Consider the following 22,458-nt stretch of genomic DNA (forward strand, 5'->3'; position numbering starts at 1 on the left):
TTTAGAAAATGTGTTTATATAATCCCAATAAAAACTCTGTGCATATGTATCTCTATTCAATGCATATGTATATGCACATATTAAAAAAAGACTAGAGGCCGGGCGCTGTGGCTCACGCCTGTAATCCTAGCTCTTGGGAGGCCGAGGCGGGCGGATTGCTCAAGGTCAGGAGTTCAAAACCAGCCTGAGCAAGAGCGAGACCCCGTCTCTACTATAAATAGAAAGAAATTAATTGGCCAACTGATATATATATAAAAAATTAGCCGGGCATGGTGGCGCATGCCTGTAGTCCCAGCTACCCGGGAGGCTGAGGCAGAAGGATCACTCGAGCCCAGGAGTTTGAGGTTGCTGTGAGCTAGGCTGACGCCACGGCACTCACTCTAGCCTGGGCAACAAAGCGAGACTCTGTCTCAAAAAAAAAAAAAAAAAAAAAATCAATAAAATTAGGCAGCTGACTATAAGACAACTAATTTTTACAAATATTCGTGTTATGTTCATGTATCACCATCCTCAACTCAGAAAAACTTCCCAGAATGCACTTAGTCTTTTGATAGCAAAGCACAGGACATAGGTATTATTTATTATGTTTTCACAGGAAGATGTTTTTTTTTTTTTTAGGATGTGTCTTTTTTTTTAATTTCAGCATATTATGGGGGTACAGATTTTAAGGTTTCAATAAATGCCCTTTCTCCCCTCCCCCCACAAGTCTGAGTCTCCGGCATGACCATCCCCCAGATGGTGCACATCTCACTCATTATGTATGTATATACCCGCCCCCATTCCCCCTCCCACCTGCCCAATACCCTATTACTGTAGTACCTATGTGTGCACTTAGGTGCTGCTCAGTTAATACCAGTTTGCTGGTGAGTATATATGGTGCTTGTTTTTCCATTCTTGGGATACTTCACTTAGTACAGGAAGATGTTTTATCCCAGAGATAATGTTTTCATTCTAGGAACATTATCCACCTGATGCTCTCATTGAGGCCTCAATCTTTTCACACTTTTCCTGCCATATTAGCTCTTCTTCCTATTCTAGTGCAGATTTCACTACTTAGGAAGCTGAATGACAGACAGGAGTCTGGATAAATATGGTACCTTATCTAATTTCACGCGAGACTCTCGTCCACATTCAAGAGGCGTCGTGAGGGTATTTAAATCCTGACCCCAGAAGGCAAAAAACTTCTCAATTCGGAGACTACGAAGGGCGTAATACCCAGCATTCCGGATTCCGTATTTCTGCCCAACACTCATCACTTCGTTGTATACATGCAGGGCATACTACAGGGAGAGATGAAAGGTTAGTTACCAGCCTACCTTCAGAATTAAACCCATAACCTGTCCGCAAGTGCTGATGGCTCACATTATTATCATGGACAAGGGAGAAGGCTGTATAGGACTCCTAGGATATCTTATCATCAATAAACCAAAACTCTACAGCCTAGGAGTTGGGGTCACTCCAACCCAGACTATAAACTCCATGAAAGCAGGATCCACATCTTTTCATTTCTCTAAAATGTCTCTGAGAGGCCTGGTGCATTGGCTCACACCTATAACCTGAGAATTTTGGGAGGCTGTAGAGGGTGGATCACTTGAGGCCAAGAATTTAAAACCAGCCTGGAGGGGGGGGGTAAAAAAAAAAAATAAATAAAACCAGCCTGGGCAACACAGCAAGACATGGTGCCAGGCGTGGTAGTGCATGGCTGTAGTCTCAGCTATTCAGGAGGCTGAGGCAGGAGGACTGCTTGGGCCCAGGAGTTTGAGGCTGCAGTGAGCTATGATTATGCCACTGTACTCCAGCATGGGTGACAGAGTAACATGCTGTCTCAAAAGAAAAAAAAAAGGCTGGGCATAGTGGCCCATGCCTGTAATTCTAGCACTCTGGGAGGCCGAGGTGGGCGGATCACAAGGCGGATCAAGGTTAGGAGTTCGAAACCAGCCTGAGCAAGAGTGAGACCCCGTCTCTACTAAAAATAGAAAGAAATTAATTGGCCAACTAAAAATATACAGAAAAAATTAGCCGGGCATGGTGGCGCATGCCTGTAGTCCCAGCTACTTGGGAGGTTGAGGTAGGAGGATCACTTAAACCCAGGAGTTTGAAGTTGCTGTGAGGTAGGCTGATGCCATGGCACTCTAGCCTGGGCAACAGAGTGAGATGCTGTCTAAAAAAAAAAAAAAAAAAAAAAAAAAAAAAAAAACAGGCCAACACAAAACGATTTGTAAGATAAATTATTTAAGTGAAATTAAAAAACCAGACGAAGCCTAAAGCCTGTAATCCTAGCACTCTGGGAGACCAAGGTGGGTGGATCGCTCTTGAGGTGAGGAGTTTGAAACTAGCCTGAGCGAGACCCCGTCTCTACCAAAAATAGAAAGAAATTAATTGACCAACTAAAAATATATATACAAAAAATTAGCCGGGCATGGTGGCAGATGCCTGTAGTCCCAGCTACTTGGGAGGCTGAGGCAGTAGGAGGTCAGGAGTTTGAAACCAGCCTGAGCAAGAGTGAGACCCCATCTCTACTATAAATAGAAACAAATTAATTGGCCAACTAACATATATAGAAAAAATTAGCCAGGCATAGTGGCGCATGCCTGTAGTCCCAGCTACTCGGGAGGCTGAGGCAGGAGGATCGCTTGAGCCTAGGAGTTTGAGGTTGCTGTGAGCTAGGCTGACGCCAGGGCACTCACTCTAGCCTGGGCAACAAAGTGAGACTCTGTCTCAAAACAAACAAACAAACAAACAAAAAACCAGATGAAGAGCAGCAGTACGCTACCGTTGGTGTTTTTCAAAAGGGGGCTAAAAATATGTCTGTGAATTCACTTTCATGGGCCTATAAATCTGACATTATATAAAAATAATACTAATGTCATTGGTGGTAGTTGGTGAGAACTGGTTAGGTGGCACTGAATACTTTTTAAATATATAATCTATTCAAAAGAAATCAAATAACTTACTTAAAAATTGTACAATCTCTTCAACGCAGCCTACCTCAGTCCCCAAGGCCACATCAGATACAGCTCTCAAACCTGCCCGTGCAGGCCTGGCAGAGCCAGCACACCTCCTGCAACTCAGGGAAAGGAAGACAGAGGCAAGCCTTCTGTATCTCACCTCTATGGGGATGTACAGCATGAATCCCGGCTCTCCTGTGTGAGTCATGCTCATCACCCGGATCCCGTTTGCGTAGCCCACACTCATCTCCTGCAGAGAGAAAGGGACCAAGTCAGTGTAGGACTCTCCAGGCTGGACCAGGGAAGGACTGCCTGAGGGAAACCCCATCATTAACACTGGACCCTTTGTTTAACCTTCCAGGAGACACATGTCAAGGAAAGAATTTCTTCCTGATGATGGTCTGGTTCCAGGTACTGAGGGGCACTGAGAACAGCACGCACCTCTGTAGCACTTCTTCTCACCCCTGATATCACCACCTTAGGAGTTTTAGGCAAGCTGATGGTGGGAAGTGGAGGCCAAGTCTTTGACAAGCACAAAATATTTCTCTTGCAAAGTCTCTTTGCTAAAGACTGTCAGAGGTCTCAGGAGCATCGAAGACCAGGCAGGTGTCTTCTCTGAGGGACTCTGCAGACAAATCCTGGCCATTTGTCCCACAGAAGATGATGCCTGATGCCCACAGACATGATTCACCTGCTACCATGGGGCAAAGACCTGACCTCTAAATTTCGAAACAAGTGACAGCAGCTGGAGGCCACTGATGCAACTGTCGTTCCTATAAAGAAAGTGAAAAGCCCCAGATAGCACAGGAGCAAACTGTTGCTTCCATAGGAAGCCTCCATGACTGCCACTTGCCAGGTGCAAGCACATGCACTGCTGCTCCTTCAAGCAGCAGCGGACACACTATGCTGATGGCTAACACTGGAGAGTTTTCTGTTGGAGAAGAAACAGAAAACTTGCCTTGGAGTAGGAAAACTGTAAAATAATTTGTGGGTGGATCCCAACTTTGGTTCGAATTTCAAAGAGCCTCTGTCAGTTAACTGTCTGGAAGGTACTGGTTACAGGTTGCCAAAGTATCAGTTTGGACCTCTCTAAACTGCTTCCTAGGGGGAATTCAGTTATCATTGCTTTTATTCAGTTACAGTTTATTTCATTTAATTATAGCGGCCACTTATAGGAAAGAAAATTATTTAAATTGATTAGGAATTCACCTACACCATTTCCTTCCTAAAGATGCCACACACACAGAAGTTACTCTGTGTATAAAAGAGGAAGCATTGCATGGAGAGAGGGGGCCTGACCTCGAATGGCACTTTTTGATGTCAGTGTCATAATCCTAGAACCTACAATTTTGATCTATTGCTACAGAAACCAATAAATATACAGACTTGACCTTCACTGAAGCTAAATTCACTTCAAAGGTATCCAAATGCTTATCAAATAAGGAGGCTTGAAGGGTGAAAAATAATTTGGTCATTTTTTTCGCCTAATAAAGGTTAGAATACTCTTCATAGGTGTTAATGTCATAGTAAGAATATGTAATTGCCGTCACTATAAAAGAAATGTTCTCTCCCCATTTGAAAAATAGAACTTTACTAGCACCCACCTTGCAAAAGAGACTTGGGAAGTGGTCTGGAGTCATAGGGGCATAGGACAACTCGGACAGCACATCCACAGCACGAGGGCCAATCAGATTGAGGGCTAAACAGGAAAGAACAAGAGATGACTAGCCTGTCCAAGTGAAGGGCTGAGCCAGTGGGAAAGGTCTGTTCTGGACTTGCTCACCAGGCCTGGGTGCTAAGACCACCAAAGCGTCCCTTGGCTTAGGCAATCCAGGGATGGATGCTGAGCACCGATTCCGGCAAATACACCTCTGCTGACAGGCCCGCTAGATGCTATTGACTGGGCTGGTGTGAAAGCACCTGGGTAGATGTTTCCTCTCCCTGGTAGCCAGGAAGACGACATTCCATAGCCTCCTCTGCAGTTAGATTAGGATCATGAGACCAAGTCCTGGCCAATGGGACATGAGCCTACTTCCAGGGCTGGCCATACCTCCCCTTAATTCCCATTCTCTTCTTCTTCCCAGCGTGGCTACGTGATGGAAGAAGCCCGAGTCCCAAATCAGTATCTGGAGAAGAGCTGTCCAACCCCCTCCCCCAATCTGATGCTTGTGACACCAGCTTGTGCTAATTACCCATCAACCACTCTAATACAGGTTAGAACACACTTTTGTTCTAAAAGATTCTGCCAACCTGGTAGCAAGAAGTTAATTACTCCAAGGAAGTGAGAATGAGGGCCTGGGAGAGTAAATGCTGGTGGGGAAGAGGGGTAGGAATTAGGTAGGTGGGAGGGAGGAAGGGCAGGAGGGCTAAACCTGGAATGGGGAGGTAGAAGAGGGGGAGCTGCTCCCCCAACAGAACTGGTGAGGAAGAGATAATCATGAAATTAAGTCATCCTTAAAAATTATGTACTCATAAAAAAATGATACGTAGAAATTTTGAAGAAAATATTACTTAGGTCATAGATATAAAAAATACTTAAAATTTTAAAAAAATTTTTTATTCATTCAACAAATACTTGAACTCCTACATGCTTGCTGTAGGGGATGTAGAAGAGAACAAAACACAGAAGCCAAAGCACTAACCCATCTCACACCTCACCTATAAAAATCAAGAAAGTGTTAGAGGTCAGTCTTCTATGACTAGCAAGCCTCTTCTGCACTAACTCTGACATTCATATTTGTAAGTCAAATATCACAAACGAAAATGTAGAAGCAAATCTGGATTTTTCTCACTCAGGTGACCCCAGAAGATCCCCTTACCAGTGTATTTCCAGGTGACATCTTCCAGAAACATGTTGCTATCTTTTGGCATGTGTTTCTTAAGCCAGGCCCAGCAGTGGACCTGCTGGTCAGTTGGAGAGATCATGAAGAAACTGAAAGTGAGAGCCCAAAATAATCAAAACCAGGTGGCAGGAAAAAGATCAGGAAACAATCAAGTTCTCATCCAGTTTCAAAGCAATGAGGAGAATACTGGGAAATGATCTCTTAGCCTTCAGGGAGGGCCAGTAGCACCATTTTAGGACATATCACATAAAGACACAACAGAAAATTCTGGCCAGGCAGGGTGGCTCACGCCTTGTAATCCTAGCACTCTGGGAGGCCGAGGCTGGTGGATAGCTCAAGGTTAGGAGTTGGAAACCAGCCTGAGCAAGAGCGAGACCCTGTCTCTACTATAAATAGAAAGAAATTAATTGGCCAACTAATATATATAGAAAAAATTAGCCGGGCATGGTGGCGCATGCCTGTAGTCCCAGCTACTTGGGAGCCTGAGGCAGCAGGATCGCTTGAGCCCAGGAGTTTGAGGTTGCTGTGAGCTAGGCTGACGCCATGGCACTCACTCTAGCCTGGGCAACAAAGCAAGACTCTGTCTCAAAAAAAAAAAAAAAAAAAGAAAATTCTGGCTTCCTGTTGGTGCCAAGACATTATACAGACATACTAACCTAAGATAAGACATCATCTCTCAGTAGGGTAACTAATTCTCCAACACTAGTTTTACGTAAGCTAGTTGGTTTCTTCTTCTTTTCCTGATGATTTCTTTCTGTTTAGGGCTGCTAATTAATTGACTGCTCAAGAAATGGTTCAGGAAATGGTTTTTTTAGTCCCTGGGATAATTATGGTTTCCCAGAGAAGAACGTTATGTGCTCTGCTACAGCAGCCTTAAAGAATCAGTGTGTTGGAGGGAGCAGAGTGGGATAGTGGCTAACCTCACCTGCGCTTGCTCAGTCGTGCTATGCTGCAGTCATTTTCATACCCTCCGCCATCATTGAGCATGCCAGTGTGCACAATGTGGCCCACGGGCACGTCCAGGTCATTGGAGAAGAGGTACTGCATGATGTCTAACGCCTGATCCCCCGTGGACTGTGGAGTTAGAGAAGGAAGCAGAGACAGTAAGCACAAGAGCACTTGGCCAGGTAACATGGCCCAACTAGCAATGAGCCTTGTTGAGAAGATTCAATAAGCCAGTACCCACATGGCTATATTTGTAGATTTACTTTACAACAAGAAGCTCCAGGGAAAGCTGGCTATTGATTCTTATGATAAATGGGCCATGCTAGGCAAATTAAAACCAAGAAACAAGGAGCTAAAAAATGTTAAAATACAGATGAAACACTAAAATACACCAGAATTCTTAAGGAATCAGTTTTGAAGTGACAGATGAACAACAGGAGGCATTTAGTAAATAATTAATCTACTCTTTGGTTCCCCAATACTTACTGTTATCTCGAACTTTGTGAAAGAGGACATATCAATGACACACACAGCTTCCTTACAGCATTTGACTTCAGACTCCACGATGTCAAACCAATCTGGCTTATAGAAAGTCTTGCTCTGCTCCAGTGCCAGGAGGTCTGTGGAAGACAGAAAAGGAGAAGACCGGGATGTTTCCCTGTATAGTTTAGTACAGTCTAACAGCTTTTTATTATCTGTTCTTCTAGCAACACATTCTAGCTTATGCATTTAAAAATAAGTTTTACTGGCCGGGCGTGGTGGCTCATGCCTATAATCCTAGCATTCTGGGAGGCCGAGGTGGGAGGATCGCTCAAGGTCAGGAGTTTGAAACTAACCTGAGCAAGAGCGAGACCCTGTCTCTACTAAAAATGGAAAGAAATAATTGACCAACTAAAAATATATATACAAAAAATTAGCTGGGAATGGTGGTGCATGTCTATAGTCCCAGCTACTTGGGAGGCTGAGCCCAGGAGTTGAGGATGCTGTGAGGTAGGATGATGCCACAGCACTCCAGTTCGAGCAACACAGTGAGACTCTAACTCAAAAAAAACCTAAAAATATAAAAATAAGTTTTATTAATTCCAAGGACAAAAAAAAATGAACTCAAAACAAGAATGTCACTTCTTACCCTTGTCAGGTGGAACGAAGTACTTTGGCCTCTCAAATCCATGTTTCTCCATCCATCTGGCTCCTTGTGCATCTAACCGGTCATAGAGAGGAGACGTGCGTAACTGCCTACCAGTCTGGAAGTCCCATCGGGGAACCTTCAGGTCATACATCAGAGCTAGAACAGACAAGAGTAGTCTATCAAAGCCCAAGACCCAGATTTTAGAGCTGAGTATCCAACATCCACTAGACTCTGGAGTTGTTCCTATTCAAAAGAGCATGATTTCCAGGCTGATATAGCCTAATTTGTCAAATATTACCCAGTACAACAAGCATGCACCAGAAGAAAGGACAATATTACAAGAGCTGGTGTTATCCCTCCATAAAGTTATATAGCTATGAGTCACATAATGACCCTCAGTCCTTATTTACTTTTATAGTTCCAAACTAATAGATAGAAACAACACTGGGAGAAAGGCCATAGTTCTAAACCTTGCTAAGCTCCATAGGAGAGATGAAGGTAATACGTAAGTGGGACATAGGTGGGAACAAAATGTTGAAAAACTGGCACTTGACTCTTCACAGCGCTTGTGTTGTTAGGATCTCAGACCTAGTACAGACATCTCTTCTTTAATTTTTAACCCATTTCTGAAGTGAAAGGGTACGTATCATACCTTGATTTGGTGGCTCTGAAATCTGAGAGGTTGCACTGTATTGTCCCAGTGACATTATTCACATAACAAAGCTAGGGTCAGAATTCATTTCTCTTAATGTCCAATCTGTAACAGCAATAAGTAAAAAAAGCCAGAAAGAGAGCAATCTCTAGTCCCTTCCAAAGAGAAGACCTGACACCTCACACCATTGTAACAATAGGTACATCAAGATGGGGGAAGGCTGGGAGATGCAGAAGAAAGCCACACTGGGTTCCTTGCATTGTGATAATTTCAACCTCTTGGTACTTGAGGTTCTACTTGCCCCTTCCCCATTTTCTATCATGCCTGCAATTTCTACTTTATGAGATTCAGAAAAGGCCATCAAAAGTGTCATATCCCCAAGGAGGTTCTAAAGTAACTATGGCTGGGGAAATCTAGACTTACAATCCCTTCAACATTTTAGCCAAAATACTGGCTAAAATTTCAGAACCTAAGCAGTTAAACTCACTGCTGCTAGGGCCTTCTTCTCCCATGGATGTAAGTTCTCTGCCACATGCCAAAAGTGAGCACTCAGGCATAAAGGCAATTCAAAGGTCTCACCACGAATGTCATCCAGGTACTAAACCAACATTTCATTTGTAACCACGAGTGGTGGTTGCAACCCAATGTAGAAAGTTAGTCTTGAGCATACAGATGCCCCAAATACTTAGATATCATTTGGCAAAAGTCAGAGAACAGTTCCTCAGTACAGGAAACGAAATTACATCCCATTAGAACCTATATGATTTGGTTCAATTCCTGATACAAAAGCTGTTTCTAAGGGCTTACTGGATAATAAATCAGACAAGGTAGAATAAAAAAGAGGCCAACCCTTACAGTATTCATTAAAAGTAAGATGCCAGCCCTTCAAAGTTGGAGGGAAGCAAGAACAAGGGGAATGAGAGCACAAATGCATGTTTTGTATTGACATACGAGAAACAGTTTCCTACTTTGCTAGTCTACGATGGATTAATGATGAAAATCACTCAGAGAAGCTTGAAGCTTTGAGCATAACTTGGCAAATTCTCTGCCTTGGAAAAGAAAACAGCGATCTCCAAAACCAAGTGGGGAGTGAGAGAGTATTCACTTTGACAACAGGGTCTTTCAACGCAAACCGCAAAGGAGGCACCACTAGGAATATACAGGAATCTGCCACATGCTACCTGTAAATCCTATTCTACTTTCTTGTTCCCAGAAGTAAACAAGGTACAATATGCCAAAGAAAATGTTCGGTAAATACCATGTGGAGTATAAAGCCCCTTACTCAGGATTGGAACAGTCAAAAAGCAGGAACCCAACTCAAAGTCTTTAGTAAAAAACTGAAGAAAAATCTGCGCCCTCTGAATGACAAAATAGGCCAGCAGAAAGACACCAACTGGGATAAAGCTTCACTTACGCATAACTTCCATGACCCGGTGGCGCAGAAAAGTACGGCTGCTCTGGAGGGCTCCAAAACGCTTCAAGTCCAATTCCCAGACATTCTCTGAGGGATAACCATGTACCATCCACTCAGCGAGGTACCTGTTTAGATGAGGGGTCGGGGTTGTTGGGCCTCAGATATGGTATTACACCTCTGTAATAAAGCAATGCTCTACAAATCAAGAACCAAGAGAATCAAAAGATCCTATATATGTTGTCACAGACCAGTTAAAACAATTCTGGGCAATTTCCTTAACTTTTTTGGAAGAAACAAACATGGATCCATGTACGGCTCTCATAAGACCACAATGAGGATTTTTTTTTATTTTTTTATTTTTGAGACAGAGTCTTACTTTGTTCGCCTGGCTAGAGTGAGTGCCGTGGCATCAGCCTAGCTCACAGCAACCTCAAACTCCTGGGCTCAAGCAATCCTCCTGCCTCAGCCTCCCGAGTAGCTGGGACTACAGGCATGCACCACCATGCCCGGCTAATTTTTTCTATATATATTAGGTAGCCAATTAATTTCTCCCCTCTCTCTCTCTCTCTTTCTTTCTTTTGAGACAGAGTCTCACTTTGTTGCCCTGGCTAGAGTGAGTGCTGTGGCATCAGCCTAGCTCACAGCAACCTCCAACTCCTGGGCTCAAGCGATACTCCTGCCTCAGCCTCCGAGTAGCTGGGACTACAGGCATGTGCCACCATGCCCGGCTACTATATATATATATACATATATATATATATACACACATATATATATATATATATATTAGTTGGCCAATTAATTTCTATTTTATAGTAGAGACAGGGTCTCGCTCTTGCTCAGGCTGGTCTCGAACTGCACACCTGGAGCTATCCGCCCGCTTCTGACTCCCAGAGAGCTAGGATTATAGGCGTGAGCCACCGAGTCTGGCCAATTTCTTTCTATTTATAGTAGAGACAGGGTCTTGCTTTTGCTCAGGTTGGTTTCGAACTCCTGAGCTCAAATGATCCACCCGCCTCGGCCTCCCAGAGAGCTAGGATTATAGGCGCGAGCCACTGCGCCTGCCCCCAATGAGGACTGTAGCTCTAATGACAAGATTCTCTAGGAAGTGGTTAAGATATAAACAATATCTATGAAGAAATAGGACTAACACACACACACAAATGTACTCAGGTTACTTCTGTAAGACAGCCTCCTTGGGAGATTACACAGTTATCTGAACACATCTCATTTGCTCCTAATGTTTTTGGTAACTCCTCTTCTGTAAGTAACTATTTTTAGAGCCATTCTACAAGTCATTCAAGAAAACTGGCCTCATTAATTTAAAAAAAATTAATAGTTAACATACATGTAACATAAAATTTACCATCTTAACAATTTTTTTTTTTTTTTTTTTTTTTTGAGACAGAGTCTCGCTTTGTTGCCCAGGCTAGAATGAGTGCCATGGCATCAGCCTAGCTCACAGCAACCTCAAACTCCTGGGCTCAAGCGATCCTTCTGCCTCAGCCTCCCAAGTGGCTGGTACTACAGGCATGCGCCACCATGCCCGGCTAATTTTTTTTTTCTATATATATTATTTGGCCAATTAATTTCTTTCTATTTATAGTAGAGACGGGGTCTCACTCTTGCTCAGGCTGGTTTCGAACTCCTGACCTCGAGCAATCCGCCCGCCTCGGCCTCCCAGAGAGCTAGGATTACAGGCGTGAGCCACCGCGCCCGGCCATCTTAACAATTTTTACATGTATAGTTTAGTGGTATTAAGTACATTCACACTGTTATATAACCCTCACCACCATCTATCTCCAGAACTTTTTTTTTTCTTTTTTATTTGAGACAGGGCTTCACTCTGTTGTCCAGGATGGAGTGCAGTGGCATCATTATAGCTCACTGCAACCTCAGACTCCTGGGGGCTCAAGTGATCTGCCTACCTTAGACTGCCAAGTAGCTGGGATGACAGACAAGAGCCAACACACCCAGCTAAGTTTTCTTTTCTTTCCTTTCCCCTCTCCTCCCCTTCTCTTCCCCCTCCCCTCCCCTTCCCTTCCCCCTCTCCTCTCCTCCCCTCCCCTCTCCTCTCCTCCCCTCCCCTCTCCTCTCTTCTTTTTTTTCTTTCTTTCTTCAATAGATTTAGGGGGTATAAGTATTTTTTGTTACATAGATGTAATTTTTCTATTTTTTATAGAGACAGGGGTCTTACTATGTTGCCCAGGCTGGTTTCAAACTCGTAGCTAAAAGTAATCCACCTGTCTTGGCCTCCCAAAGCACTAGGATTACAGGTGTGAGCCACCACGCCTGGCTTCCAGAACTCTTTTCGTCCTGCAAAACCAAAACTCTGTACCTATAAAACAATAACTTCCCACTTCCCCTGGTAACCACCATTGTACTTTCTGTCTCTATGAATCTGACTACTCTAGGGACTTCATATATGTGGAATCATACAGTATTCATCCTTTTGTGACTAATTTTTTATTAGTTATTAATTTTTAAATAAAAATTTGTATTACCTAGCTTGATCACCTAACTCATTCAACACACTAGGCTACTTCTAAACTCAAATACACACTCTGAGGACCAACATTTGTTATAACTGAAAAAGTACAAAAGAAGATTCCATAGGCTCTGTAGCTAACTCCAAAAGAGGAGGTCTAAAACATTTTGCATAATGACATTTCTATAATATGGGATAGCTTCCCATATTTTGAAGGAGACAACTCTCAAATTACACGTATCTTATTATTAACAAACTAGATTAAATGTATTATATACCATATTAACAAGTAATTCTAGAAGGGAAGCCCAGCAAGCTGACATATGTTCATAGCCAACTCTGAGTGAGAAAGACTTACTTCCCGGCTCCTCCACCAAAGGAAAGGCCAGCAGAGTTCATTCCCGCCAGGATGAAGTAGCCCTGCACTGTGGGAGACTCGCCCATGATGCACCTCATGTCTGGTGTGAAGGTCTCGGGGCAATTCACCAACTTCAAGATCTCCAGAGTCTCCAATTCTGGCATCCTACGCAGGAGGGAACTCAACAGGGGCTCTGAGCAATAAAAATAAACCCAAATAGAGTTCTCACTTTTAAGGAATTAACAAACTTTCACCCTCTTCTACTTTGTACCTCCCTCTCTTTTCAGAAAATCTCTTGGAAGAGATTTTTCTGAGAAGAGTCAACTGGGCCATTTATCAGAAAGCAGAAAGCTTGGTGGAATTTATAACCTGCAAAATGTTGTCATAAAGACTGAGAAAAAAAGACACTCTGTGGAAAGGAAAGGAGCTACAGAATATCAAGTAATACACGTGGTTACAGATAATCATCTTGAAGGAGTCAGCATCGATGAAAAGAGCTCTTAAACAGCAGCCAAAGAGATTTCAATGGACGGCCATGTTCTTCTACAGTGGAGTAGCTGCAAAAGACACATCCTCATCTTAAAGCAAATCCACCAGCTGGGCATAATCCTGTGGGACAGTGGTAACAGATGAAACCATACTGGAGCTGGATATTGGGTACATGGGGTTCATCACACCACTACTCTATTCACTTTTATTTTATTTATTTTTTTATATTTTTGAGACAGAGTCTCACTCTGTTGCCCTGGCTAGAGTGCTGTGTTGTCAGCCTAGTTCACAGCAACCTCAAACTCCTTGGCTCAAGCGTCTATCCACTTTTAAAAGTTTGAAATTGGCCATACTAAGAAGTTTATTTAAAAAAAGATGCTGGGTACAAACCTAATGCCTAAGGAAAAAAAAAAAAAAAAAAAAGATGCTGGAATTTCATAGTCATTTCTTGTTGGAAAATAAAAAAAAAAAAGAAAAAAAAATAAATAAAAAAAGAAAGCCTATTAAGGGTGAAAGGGAAATTCTTCATCAGAGATCCTTCTACATCTTCTGAACCTCAAACTCCTGGGCTCAAATGATCCTCCTGCCTCAGCCTCCAGAGTAGCTGGGATTACAGGCACCCAACATGACACCTGGTTAATTTTTCTATTTTTCTTTTTTTAAGTAGAGATGGGTCTTGCTCTTGCTCAGGCTGGTCTTGAATCCTGAGCTCAAGCATTCCTCCCATCTCAGCCTCCCAGAGTGCTAGGATTACAGGCGTGAGCCACTGAAGATGTTTTGAACAATGTAACAGCTTAGACAAATATAAGGCATTGTTATAATCTAGTTCACACACCAAAGTGATCCCAGTCTTCCTGTAGATTCTGAATCTCCAGCTGATTCTTGCCCTCAGTGAAAATTGGTTTCGGGTTCTTCTCAAAGCCCCCAGACAAGATGCCACCCTGCCAGTTCCGAATATAGATTCTTCCATCAGCATCCACAATAGCTAAGGAAGAGAAATAACAAGGGAGTGTGGAGTAGGAAAAAAACATGAGTGTTTAGAGGCAAGCTAGCTTTCTAAGAGGACAAAAAAAAGAAAGAAACAAACAAAAAACACCCATTAATGGCTTTGTTAATGAAATAGCATCCAATGCACACAGGCATTCATTAGCTTTAAAACACCTTTCAAGGTCATGGTGGAGGATCCTCCCACTCAGACTTACAGTGGAGACTGTTTCTCTAATTATCCCCAACCTTATTAGTTACCTAGAAGCTTTGACTAGTCCTCACAACCAAGCTACATAACTGCCACTGTGCCAAGCAAAAGTCTAACAGAAAGAGGGATTGCAGAGCCCATTCTAGGTATTAACACCATCAAAATGTTACCAAACTCTCTCCTATAGCACTTGGAGCCACTAACCCAGCTAAGTTTATAGTCACGACATTTCTACAATTTATAGCATTCAAGTTAAAAACTTAAGGTTATATTCCAATATTCTCAATGACCTCTGTTTAGGACTAAAATTAGCTTGCAAAAAACAAAACCAAAAAAACCCTGCTTAGTGGAATGACCATTCTGGCCATCCTCTCTTAAAGACATATATTAAAGAAAAGTCAGAACTGGGTCCACCTCCCTGTAACATGCTCCAGAAATGAAAAGGCTCTTTTAGGCACAGTCTGTCCTTAGTAGAAAGTCTTTCTTTTCAGAGGACAGGATATTGGCAAGGAAACAAGATCAAAAAAACAAAAAAAAAAAAAAAAAAAGGTACAAGTCCTCACTTGGTGTGTTGCTCTGCAGAGGGGTCTCCAAGGGGCGAGTCAGAAGGTAGAAGTGTTCGCAGGCATGTAACGGGATATTAACCGGCTCCTCGTTGGACAGACCCAGCTCGTATGCCCACTACAAATGGACAGATTGATTTGTGGGTGGGAAGAGGAACAGAAATACAAATGAGCAAGTTCAGCCTCTTGAAAAGAGTTTAGTTTCAAGTGGCTTAAGTGTGCTCTTGCTATAATGTCAGGTGTGGGAAGTCAAGTTTCAGCCTGCTTTAGTTTGATTATTTGGATGGGGAGCAACACTATACTTTTAAAACGTAAAAATTACTTCTAGATCAAAGAAAGATTTACCAGCTAGTCAAAAGAGCCCACGGGAACCAAAGGAGGTCCTCTTAACAAAATGCCTGGCCTCAACTGTAAACCCCAAATACCAATCGTTAAAGGAACTTCATATGGCAAACAGTGTTTCCTACATCACTTTAAGACTGTGGAGTGGAAGGCAAGGAACAAATCTACCTTTTAAGTAGAAGAGGCTTAGTGTTCTAGATCCTGAATCCATGTTCATGACACAATAAAACAGCCTAATATTCTACTTGTTAGGTTGTACAATTAAATGTAACACAAAGACCCAACGCCAAGGATTCATGTCTATGCCTGGCCTTCCTGCTGGCCTTCCTGATCAGAACACCACCAATTAACCCAGTGTGGAGGATGGAAAAGGTCATATATGCTTCTATTTGAGGAATAAGTATGAGTTTATGATTTAGAATACCATACAAGATTCTGAGTTTTCTGGTCCAAACAAGAAACAGGATAGCTCTTAATGTCTGTTTATTAGTCAGTCAGAATATTATTTTATGTCTCTACTCCAAAAAATCCTGGACACAAAAGTTAAATAAAAAAATCAGCACTGCAGTGCTGGTGCTAACCTACCTGACCTGCACAGTTGACAAAATATTGGCATTCAATCTGTCCTTTATCTGTCTCCACACCAGTAACTTGACCTTTTTTGACCATTACGTGAAGAACAGCTGTCCGGTCATAGATCTGAACACCTGTTCCAAAGTAAAGAAAGAGTCGATGCATCATCTGATGTTCCAGAATTAAGGCATCTACAGCAGATTCTCCACCCAAAGAAATACTAACAAAGTTAGGTCCATGCTCTAACTCAAAAAAAAGCAAAAAAACTCTAGGAACCACATCCTAAGACTATGTAAATGATCCTTGGCCAAGATTGAAAATAGGAGGTCAGTTTAAAAACAGACGTTAGCAAACAATCATTAAATTCTAGGAATCATAAAATATGAGGCAGGAAGGAGAGAATTCAAATAGGGCATTCAAATAGGGAGAATTCAAATAGGGAATCAGTTTACCCAAAGAATGTAGTAACCTGGACACTAATAAGCCTTCCTCTCATTCATTCCAACACTGGGTCATGATTTAAGTTGTGGATTAAACCCCCAAGGCATGTTCTAATGTTGGAGCTTCTCAAGTCCTGGGGGAAGGTGAAATTCCCTTAATTCTAAAGTATATTAATCAGCACTACAGGCAGTTCCTGGGAACTTTAAAAATGTCACCCAGAGGAAAAATAATTATTAACAGATGTTACAGAAAAGAAAATTGTAAGACCCAGTATTTAAAAATGGAATCTGAATACCCCAATGAGAATAATTTTTCCAAACATGAGTTGGTGTCACTGACTATTTTGAGAGACTTTCTTAGACAACCTCTTCCTTCCCCACTCATCTTAAGAAAATGCAAAAATCTGCTCACCGTTTTGGGAGGCAGCACTTGCCAGGGCCAGAGCCACATCTGCAGAGGACACCACCGCGTCCTCAGGAACATGCATGGCCCCCACCAGGTCGTGCACGTTTAGGAAAGGGTGCAGTTCAGCCACTTTCTTGGGGGAGATGATCTCAGAAGGGATGCCTATGACACTGCCACAGAACACAAGGGGAAAATGACATTCACTGGTCCTTTGGCAGAGGTCAGTTTGGTAAAGTTGGGATAGGCTTCTACCCTCTTACGTACTTCAGCTTTGAGTTGATGCGCTTCAAGGAGATCAGCCGGTCCTGATTTTGAGCCAGACAGATCGAGCCTGTCCTTATGTAACCTGTAAGAAAAATCAGCCCAAACTGAGAGAGACCAGATCAAATGTAGAGTGGGACAGTGAAAAATCCATTAGATCATGTGTTAGAAGACCTATGATGAATCCTGAGACTGTCACTCAGTATCTTCAGGTGAGTAAATCAGCTTCCTCTGAGCTTACAGTGAAAATTTAAAGCACTCCAGATGCACTAAGGCAGCATTCCCTGTGCAAACATTCTCAGCTCATAGTTCTATGATGATCAAATGATATTCTAATGTACACAAAACTGCTCATAATAAAGATGAACGATACCATTGCTAAAAAATCTTTTTTGGGTAGGGCTATGACCAGGAATCCATCCCTATTTTTCCCTCCTTTTAGGCAATTTCATCCTTTCTTCTCCTAGTCTTGGAGCGAGTGTAATCCTTGGTTGAAGGCCACTCATGACATAACAGGATTGGCTGGATCTTCCCACTCCTTACCCAGTGTAGCCGAACAGTGGGCATGTGATCTAAGCTCAGCCAATCAGACCCTCCTGGAATGCTTGATCTTCAGCAAGCAGGTGAATGGCTGAAGATCACTCTCTCAGGGGCAGCAGTGCCCTGGCTAGACAGCTCCTGTTCCAGCTGAGGGACTGCCTGCCATGGGAGCCCCACATCCTGGCCGCCAGCTGGTAGTCTTCAACAACTCCACAGACCTCCAATGTCCTCCCAAAATCCTCCTTTTTGCCCAAGTTAGAGTCAATTGTTTGGAATCAGCATACTTGATATACAACCATTATTACACTTGCCAATGACAATCCTCCTAAAATGCAATGACTCTTAGTTCTTATAAAGAAAAAGTTGATCAATCAGGTATCTTTAAAAAAAGAAGTACAGTCACGATAATTTATATATTTTCTTAATTTCTCCTGAAATCATCAGATAAATATGTCCCTCACTGACATGACAATAAGGTCCCAGTTTGGAGGAAATGAAATTTCAAAGCCTAGTTTTTAAACATAGAGCTGGGTGTGGTGCTTCACGCTATAATCCTAGCACTTTGGGAGGCTCAGGCAGGACTGCTTGAAGGCCAGGAGTTTGAGACCAGCCTGGGCAACAAGGAGACCTTGTCTCTACAAAAAATAAAAAATAAATTAGCTAGGTGGTGGTACATGCCTGTAGTTCCAGATACTAAGGAGACTGAGGCAGGAGGATCCATTAAGCCCAGGAACTTGAGGTTGGAGTGATTCCACTGCATTTTAGCCCAGGCCAACAGAGTGAGACCATGTCTCAAAACCAAACCAAACATACACATATAAAATAAAATAGAATGAAATAAAATAAACACAGCAGATATACCAGCCTGGTGCAGCAATTCTGGCCAGTGATCTGTGGGCCACTCTGAATCTCACCTTCAGACGGACAAAGGGTCCAGCAACTATTTTCTTTTTTTTTGAGACAGAGTCTCGCTTTGTTGCCCAGGCTAGAGTGAGTGCCGTGGCATCAGCCTCGCTCACAGCAACCTCAAACTCCTGGCTCAAGCAATCCTCCTGCCTCAGCCTCCCAAGTAGCTGGGACTACAGGCATTCGCCACCATGCCCGGCTAATTTTTTGTATATATTAGTTGGCCAATTAATTTCTTTCTATTTATAGTAGAGATGGGGTCTCGCTCTTGCTCAGGCTGGTTTTGAACTCCTGACCTCGAGCAATCCGCCCGCCTCGGCCTCCCAGAGAGCTAGGATTACAGGCGTGAGCCACCGCGCCCGGCCTATATTTTCTAATCTCTACCAAGACTACATATAGGAGAGTACCACTGTATGTGGACCTACATGGTATATCATGTTATACTATGTTAAATTATGTTCCCCCAAACAGAACTACCTATCATAACAAACTTAATAAACCACCCATTAACAAGATTAAAATTCTGCTATTTTCCCACAGAGGACTTTTAAGGTTTGGACTAGAGCAATTCTGGCTCATGATATCCTTTGTCAAAATGTTAAGAGTCATAAAATAGAACTATTACATAACAATAAGAAAAAAAAAGCATACAATAAAAGACAATTCAGAAAAGAAACATTAATGTAGACGGTCAGACTTATGAAATGATATTTAACTGAAAGAGGTGTAAATTAGAATGTGATAACTTTTTCCATCTGTCAGATTAGCAAAAATTAAAATAATATCCAATGCTGAGAGGACTGTGAAGAAATAAGCACTCTCCTACACTACTGGTAAGAGAAGATAACCCTTTGGGAGGATGATTACACTTCCTCAAATATGAATTTTCTCATCTCTTATTTCTTACACAAAAGTAGCATATTATATGCCCTGTTTTACACTTTGCTTTTGTCATTTAACAATGTATCCCAGAAATCACTCCACAGCAGTTCAAGGAGACCTTCATTCTTTTTTCACCTACCTGGTTGTCCTTTGTGTGGATGTCCCATTTATTCAACTAATTTCCATGTCTGGGCATTTAAGTTTTCAATTCTATGTTTACAATTAAATAGCGCTACAATAAATAATCTGCATATATCTTTTCGCACAAAACATTCTTAAGTGGAAAAAACAAGGTATATAATATGCTTAATATATTTTGGTTAAAGTATACCTATATACACATACAAAAAAGGGACAGATTTTCACTTTTTTATAATTTTGTAATTCTTTTTTTCTTAGACACCAGGTGTCACTATGTTGCCCAGGCTGGAGAGTAGTGGCTATTCACAAGTGCAATCACAGTACACTATAGCCTCAAACTCCTGGGCTCAAGGGATCATCCTACCTCAGCCTCCCAAGTAGTTGGGACTACAGGTACATGCCACCACACCTGGCTTAAAAAGATTTTTTACCCACTAAATTAATTCTTTAAACTCAATTTGTCACTGACCTGAAAATTGGCTTAATCTCACTACATCTAGGTTTCTTTATATGTGAAAGAATAACCCTTCCTTATTATAAGATCAATTAAGGAATACTTTCAAAAGACTACTAAAACTTTTAGATGATCATATTCATTCCATTAACTTGATAAAAATTATATCACACGTAAACTGAAGCACTGCAGAAACTGGTATTCAGCATGGTAAAGGAATGAGGCATCTTGGAGTGACCCAGTATTTTGTATTAAAAAGTAGTTAATGTACCCCTCACCTGGATGAACTAGTTACACAGGATCAGCAAATAATATAGTCAGCCCTCTGTATCTGTAGGTTCTGCATCCATGGATTCAACCGAGGGCCAAAATTATTCAGGGAAAAAAATCCCACAAAATCCCAAAAAGCAAAACTTAATTTGCCATGTGTCAAGTACTATACTGAATCCACGTGAATGAAGTGATGTATAAGAACCGTATTACATATTATAAATAATCTAGAGATGATTTAAAGTATTCATGTAGGCCAGGCGCAGTGGCTCACACCTGTAATCCTAGCACTCTGAGAGGCCAAGGCGGGCAGATTGCTGGAGGTCAGGAGTTTGAAACCAGGCTGAGCAAGAGCAAGACCCCGTCTCTACTATAAATAAAAAAAAATTAATTGACCAACTAATATATATAGAAAAAATTAGCCAGGTACGGTGGCACATGCCTATAGTCCCAGTCACTCAGGAGGCTGAGGCAGTAGGATTGCTTGAGCCCAGGAATTTGAGGTTGCTATGAGGTAGGCTGATGCCATGGTGCTCACTCTAGCCTGGGCAACAAAGCGAGACTCTGTCTCAAAAAATAAAGTATTTATGTGTAGGTTATATGCAATACTACAACAGCTTATATTAGGGACTTGAACATTTGTAGATTCTTTTTTTTTTGAGACAGAGTCTCACTTTGTTGCCCAGGCTAGAGTGAATGCTGTGGCATCAGCCTAGCTCACAGCAACCTCAAACTCCTGGGCTCAAGCAATCCTTCTGCCTCAGCCTCCCGAGTGGCTGGGATTACAAGCATGTGCTGCCATGCCCGGCTAATTTTTTTTCTGTATATATTAGTTGGCCAATTAATTTCTTTCTATTTATAGTAGAGACGGGGTCTTACTCAGGCTGGTTTCAAACTCCTGACCTCGAGCAATCCGCCCGCCTCGGCCTCCCAGAGAGCTAGGATTACAGGTGTGAGCCACCATGCCTGACCTGTAGATTTTTTATCCAAGGGGGGGGTCTAGGAACCAATCACCACCCCCCACCCCAACACCAAGTGACAACTGTACTTCTCTCATTAAATCCAGACTGTACATATGTCCAGTCATCTTTATTTAATGACTCAAAAACAGTCTACTGAGTAACAATTATCACGTACACACCACGTTTAACAGAGAATTCTCGATCACTGATGCCCCTTCAGTCATCTTTCACGACACCATAGGTGTACCACAATGGGGGTGATAGCTTTCAGGCCATCCCCTTTATACTTCCTTGCTTGACTTCCTCTCTGCTTCCCCCCACCTGCCCCCCCTACAAGCACCAAAGAGAACTCAGTCCAAATAAGGAGCTCCAGAACTAACAGTGGGCTAACCAACCTTCTAGCCCTAAAGCAGCCTGTGCTTCTGATTCCTCTGACGCACATAAGGCTCAGCAAAACACTAGTAACTGAGCCAACTGCTCCAACTCTGGCCCATTCTATGGACCCTCTTCTGATTCAAATTCTGGTTGATACTTGATTCAAGCACTTTATTGCCATCAAATTCAATCCGACCGAAAACAGGCATCTTCTCCAGTAAAAGCCAGGGACAGTGTAGCAGAACTACTTTTACTATGTTCTCAAAAGGAAGCCTGGTAAAGTTCAATGTCATCTAGTGATGTCACTAGACTTACTAGGATAGGGACTAGAGTGAGACAAGTGAACTATCGGTCTTGAGACTGGGCTTGACTCTGGGCTTCTGGCTACCTTTCGCCTTACAGCAAACTGACAGACTCTTTCCACCTTATCACATAGGATCATAGTACAGATTAGTCTTCCTGTTCTTAGAACAGTTCTAGTCCAATTTAACTTACAATTCCCTGTGTCATTTTCCCTTTAATTATACAGATAAGAAAAAAACACGTTTTTGCCTTATAATCAGAAACATACTGGCCGGGCGCGGTGGCTCACGCCTGTAATCCTAGCTCTCTGGGAGGCCGAGGCGGGCGGATTGCTCAAGGTCAGGAGTTTGAAACCAGCCTGAGCAAGAGCGAGACTCCGTCTCTACTATAAAGAAATTAACTGGCCAATACATATATATATGTGTATATATATATATATATAAAACTAGCCGGGCATGGTGGCGCATGCCTGTAGTCCCAGCTACTTGGGAGGCTGAGGCAGAAGGATTACTTGAGCCCAGGAGTTTGAGGTTGCTGTGAGCTAGGCTGACGTCACGGCACTCACTATAGCCTGGGCAA

At 42.5% G+C, this 22,458-nt stretch overlaps 1 protein-coding gene across 8 annotated transcripts in view; it reads right to left on the minus strand.

Moving 5' to 3' along the window:
- The window catches only part of PDPR (pyruvate dehydrogenase phosphatase regulatory subunit), a 46,950-nt gene that overhangs the window by 13,779 nt on the left and 10,713 nt on the right, over positions 1–22,458 (minus strand). For 7 of the 8 annotated variants that reach the window (XR_012913701.1, XR_012913703.1, XR_012913700.1 and 4 more), the window contains 14 exons: positions 17,050–17,131; positions 16,792–16,955; positions 15,952–16,073; positions 15,025–15,142; positions 14,102–14,251; positions 12,778–12,970; positions 9,932–10,056; positions 7,866–8,021; positions 7,223–7,356; positions 6,717–6,865; positions 5,768–5,880; positions 4,553–4,647; positions 3,109–3,198; positions 1,098–1,280 (listed from right to left, as the gene is read on the minus strand). Coding sequence is in view for 3 of the 8 variants with exons in the window: in XM_012772465.3 (XP_012627919.2) it covers positions 1,098–1,280; positions 3,109–3,198; positions 4,553–4,647; positions 5,768–5,880; positions 6,717–6,865; positions 7,223–7,356; positions 7,866–8,021; positions 9,932–10,056; positions 12,778–12,970; positions 14,102–14,251; positions 15,025–15,142; positions 15,952–16,073; positions 16,792–16,955; positions 17,050–17,131 (1,874 nt within the window). In the remaining 5 variants the exon portion in view is untranslated. Of the gene's footprint in view, positions 1–1,097; positions 1,281–3,108; positions 3,199–4,552; positions 4,648–5,767; positions 5,881–6,716; positions 6,866–7,222; positions 7,357–7,865; positions 8,022–9,931; positions 10,057–12,777; positions 12,971–14,101; positions 14,252–15,024; positions 15,143–15,951; positions 16,074–16,791; positions 16,956–17,049; positions 17,132–22,458 lie in introns of those variants that run through there. The other variant, XM_075995789.1, reaches the window with a different exon arrangement.

This window comes from Microcebus murinus, chromosome 20 (genome assembly GCF_040939455.1).
Source record: "Microcebus murinus isolate Inina chromosome 20, M.murinus_Inina_mat1.0, whole genome shotgun sequence".
Taxonomy (NCBI): domain Eukaryota; kingdom Metazoa; phylum Chordata; class Mammalia; order Primates; family Cheirogaleidae; genus Microcebus; species Microcebus murinus.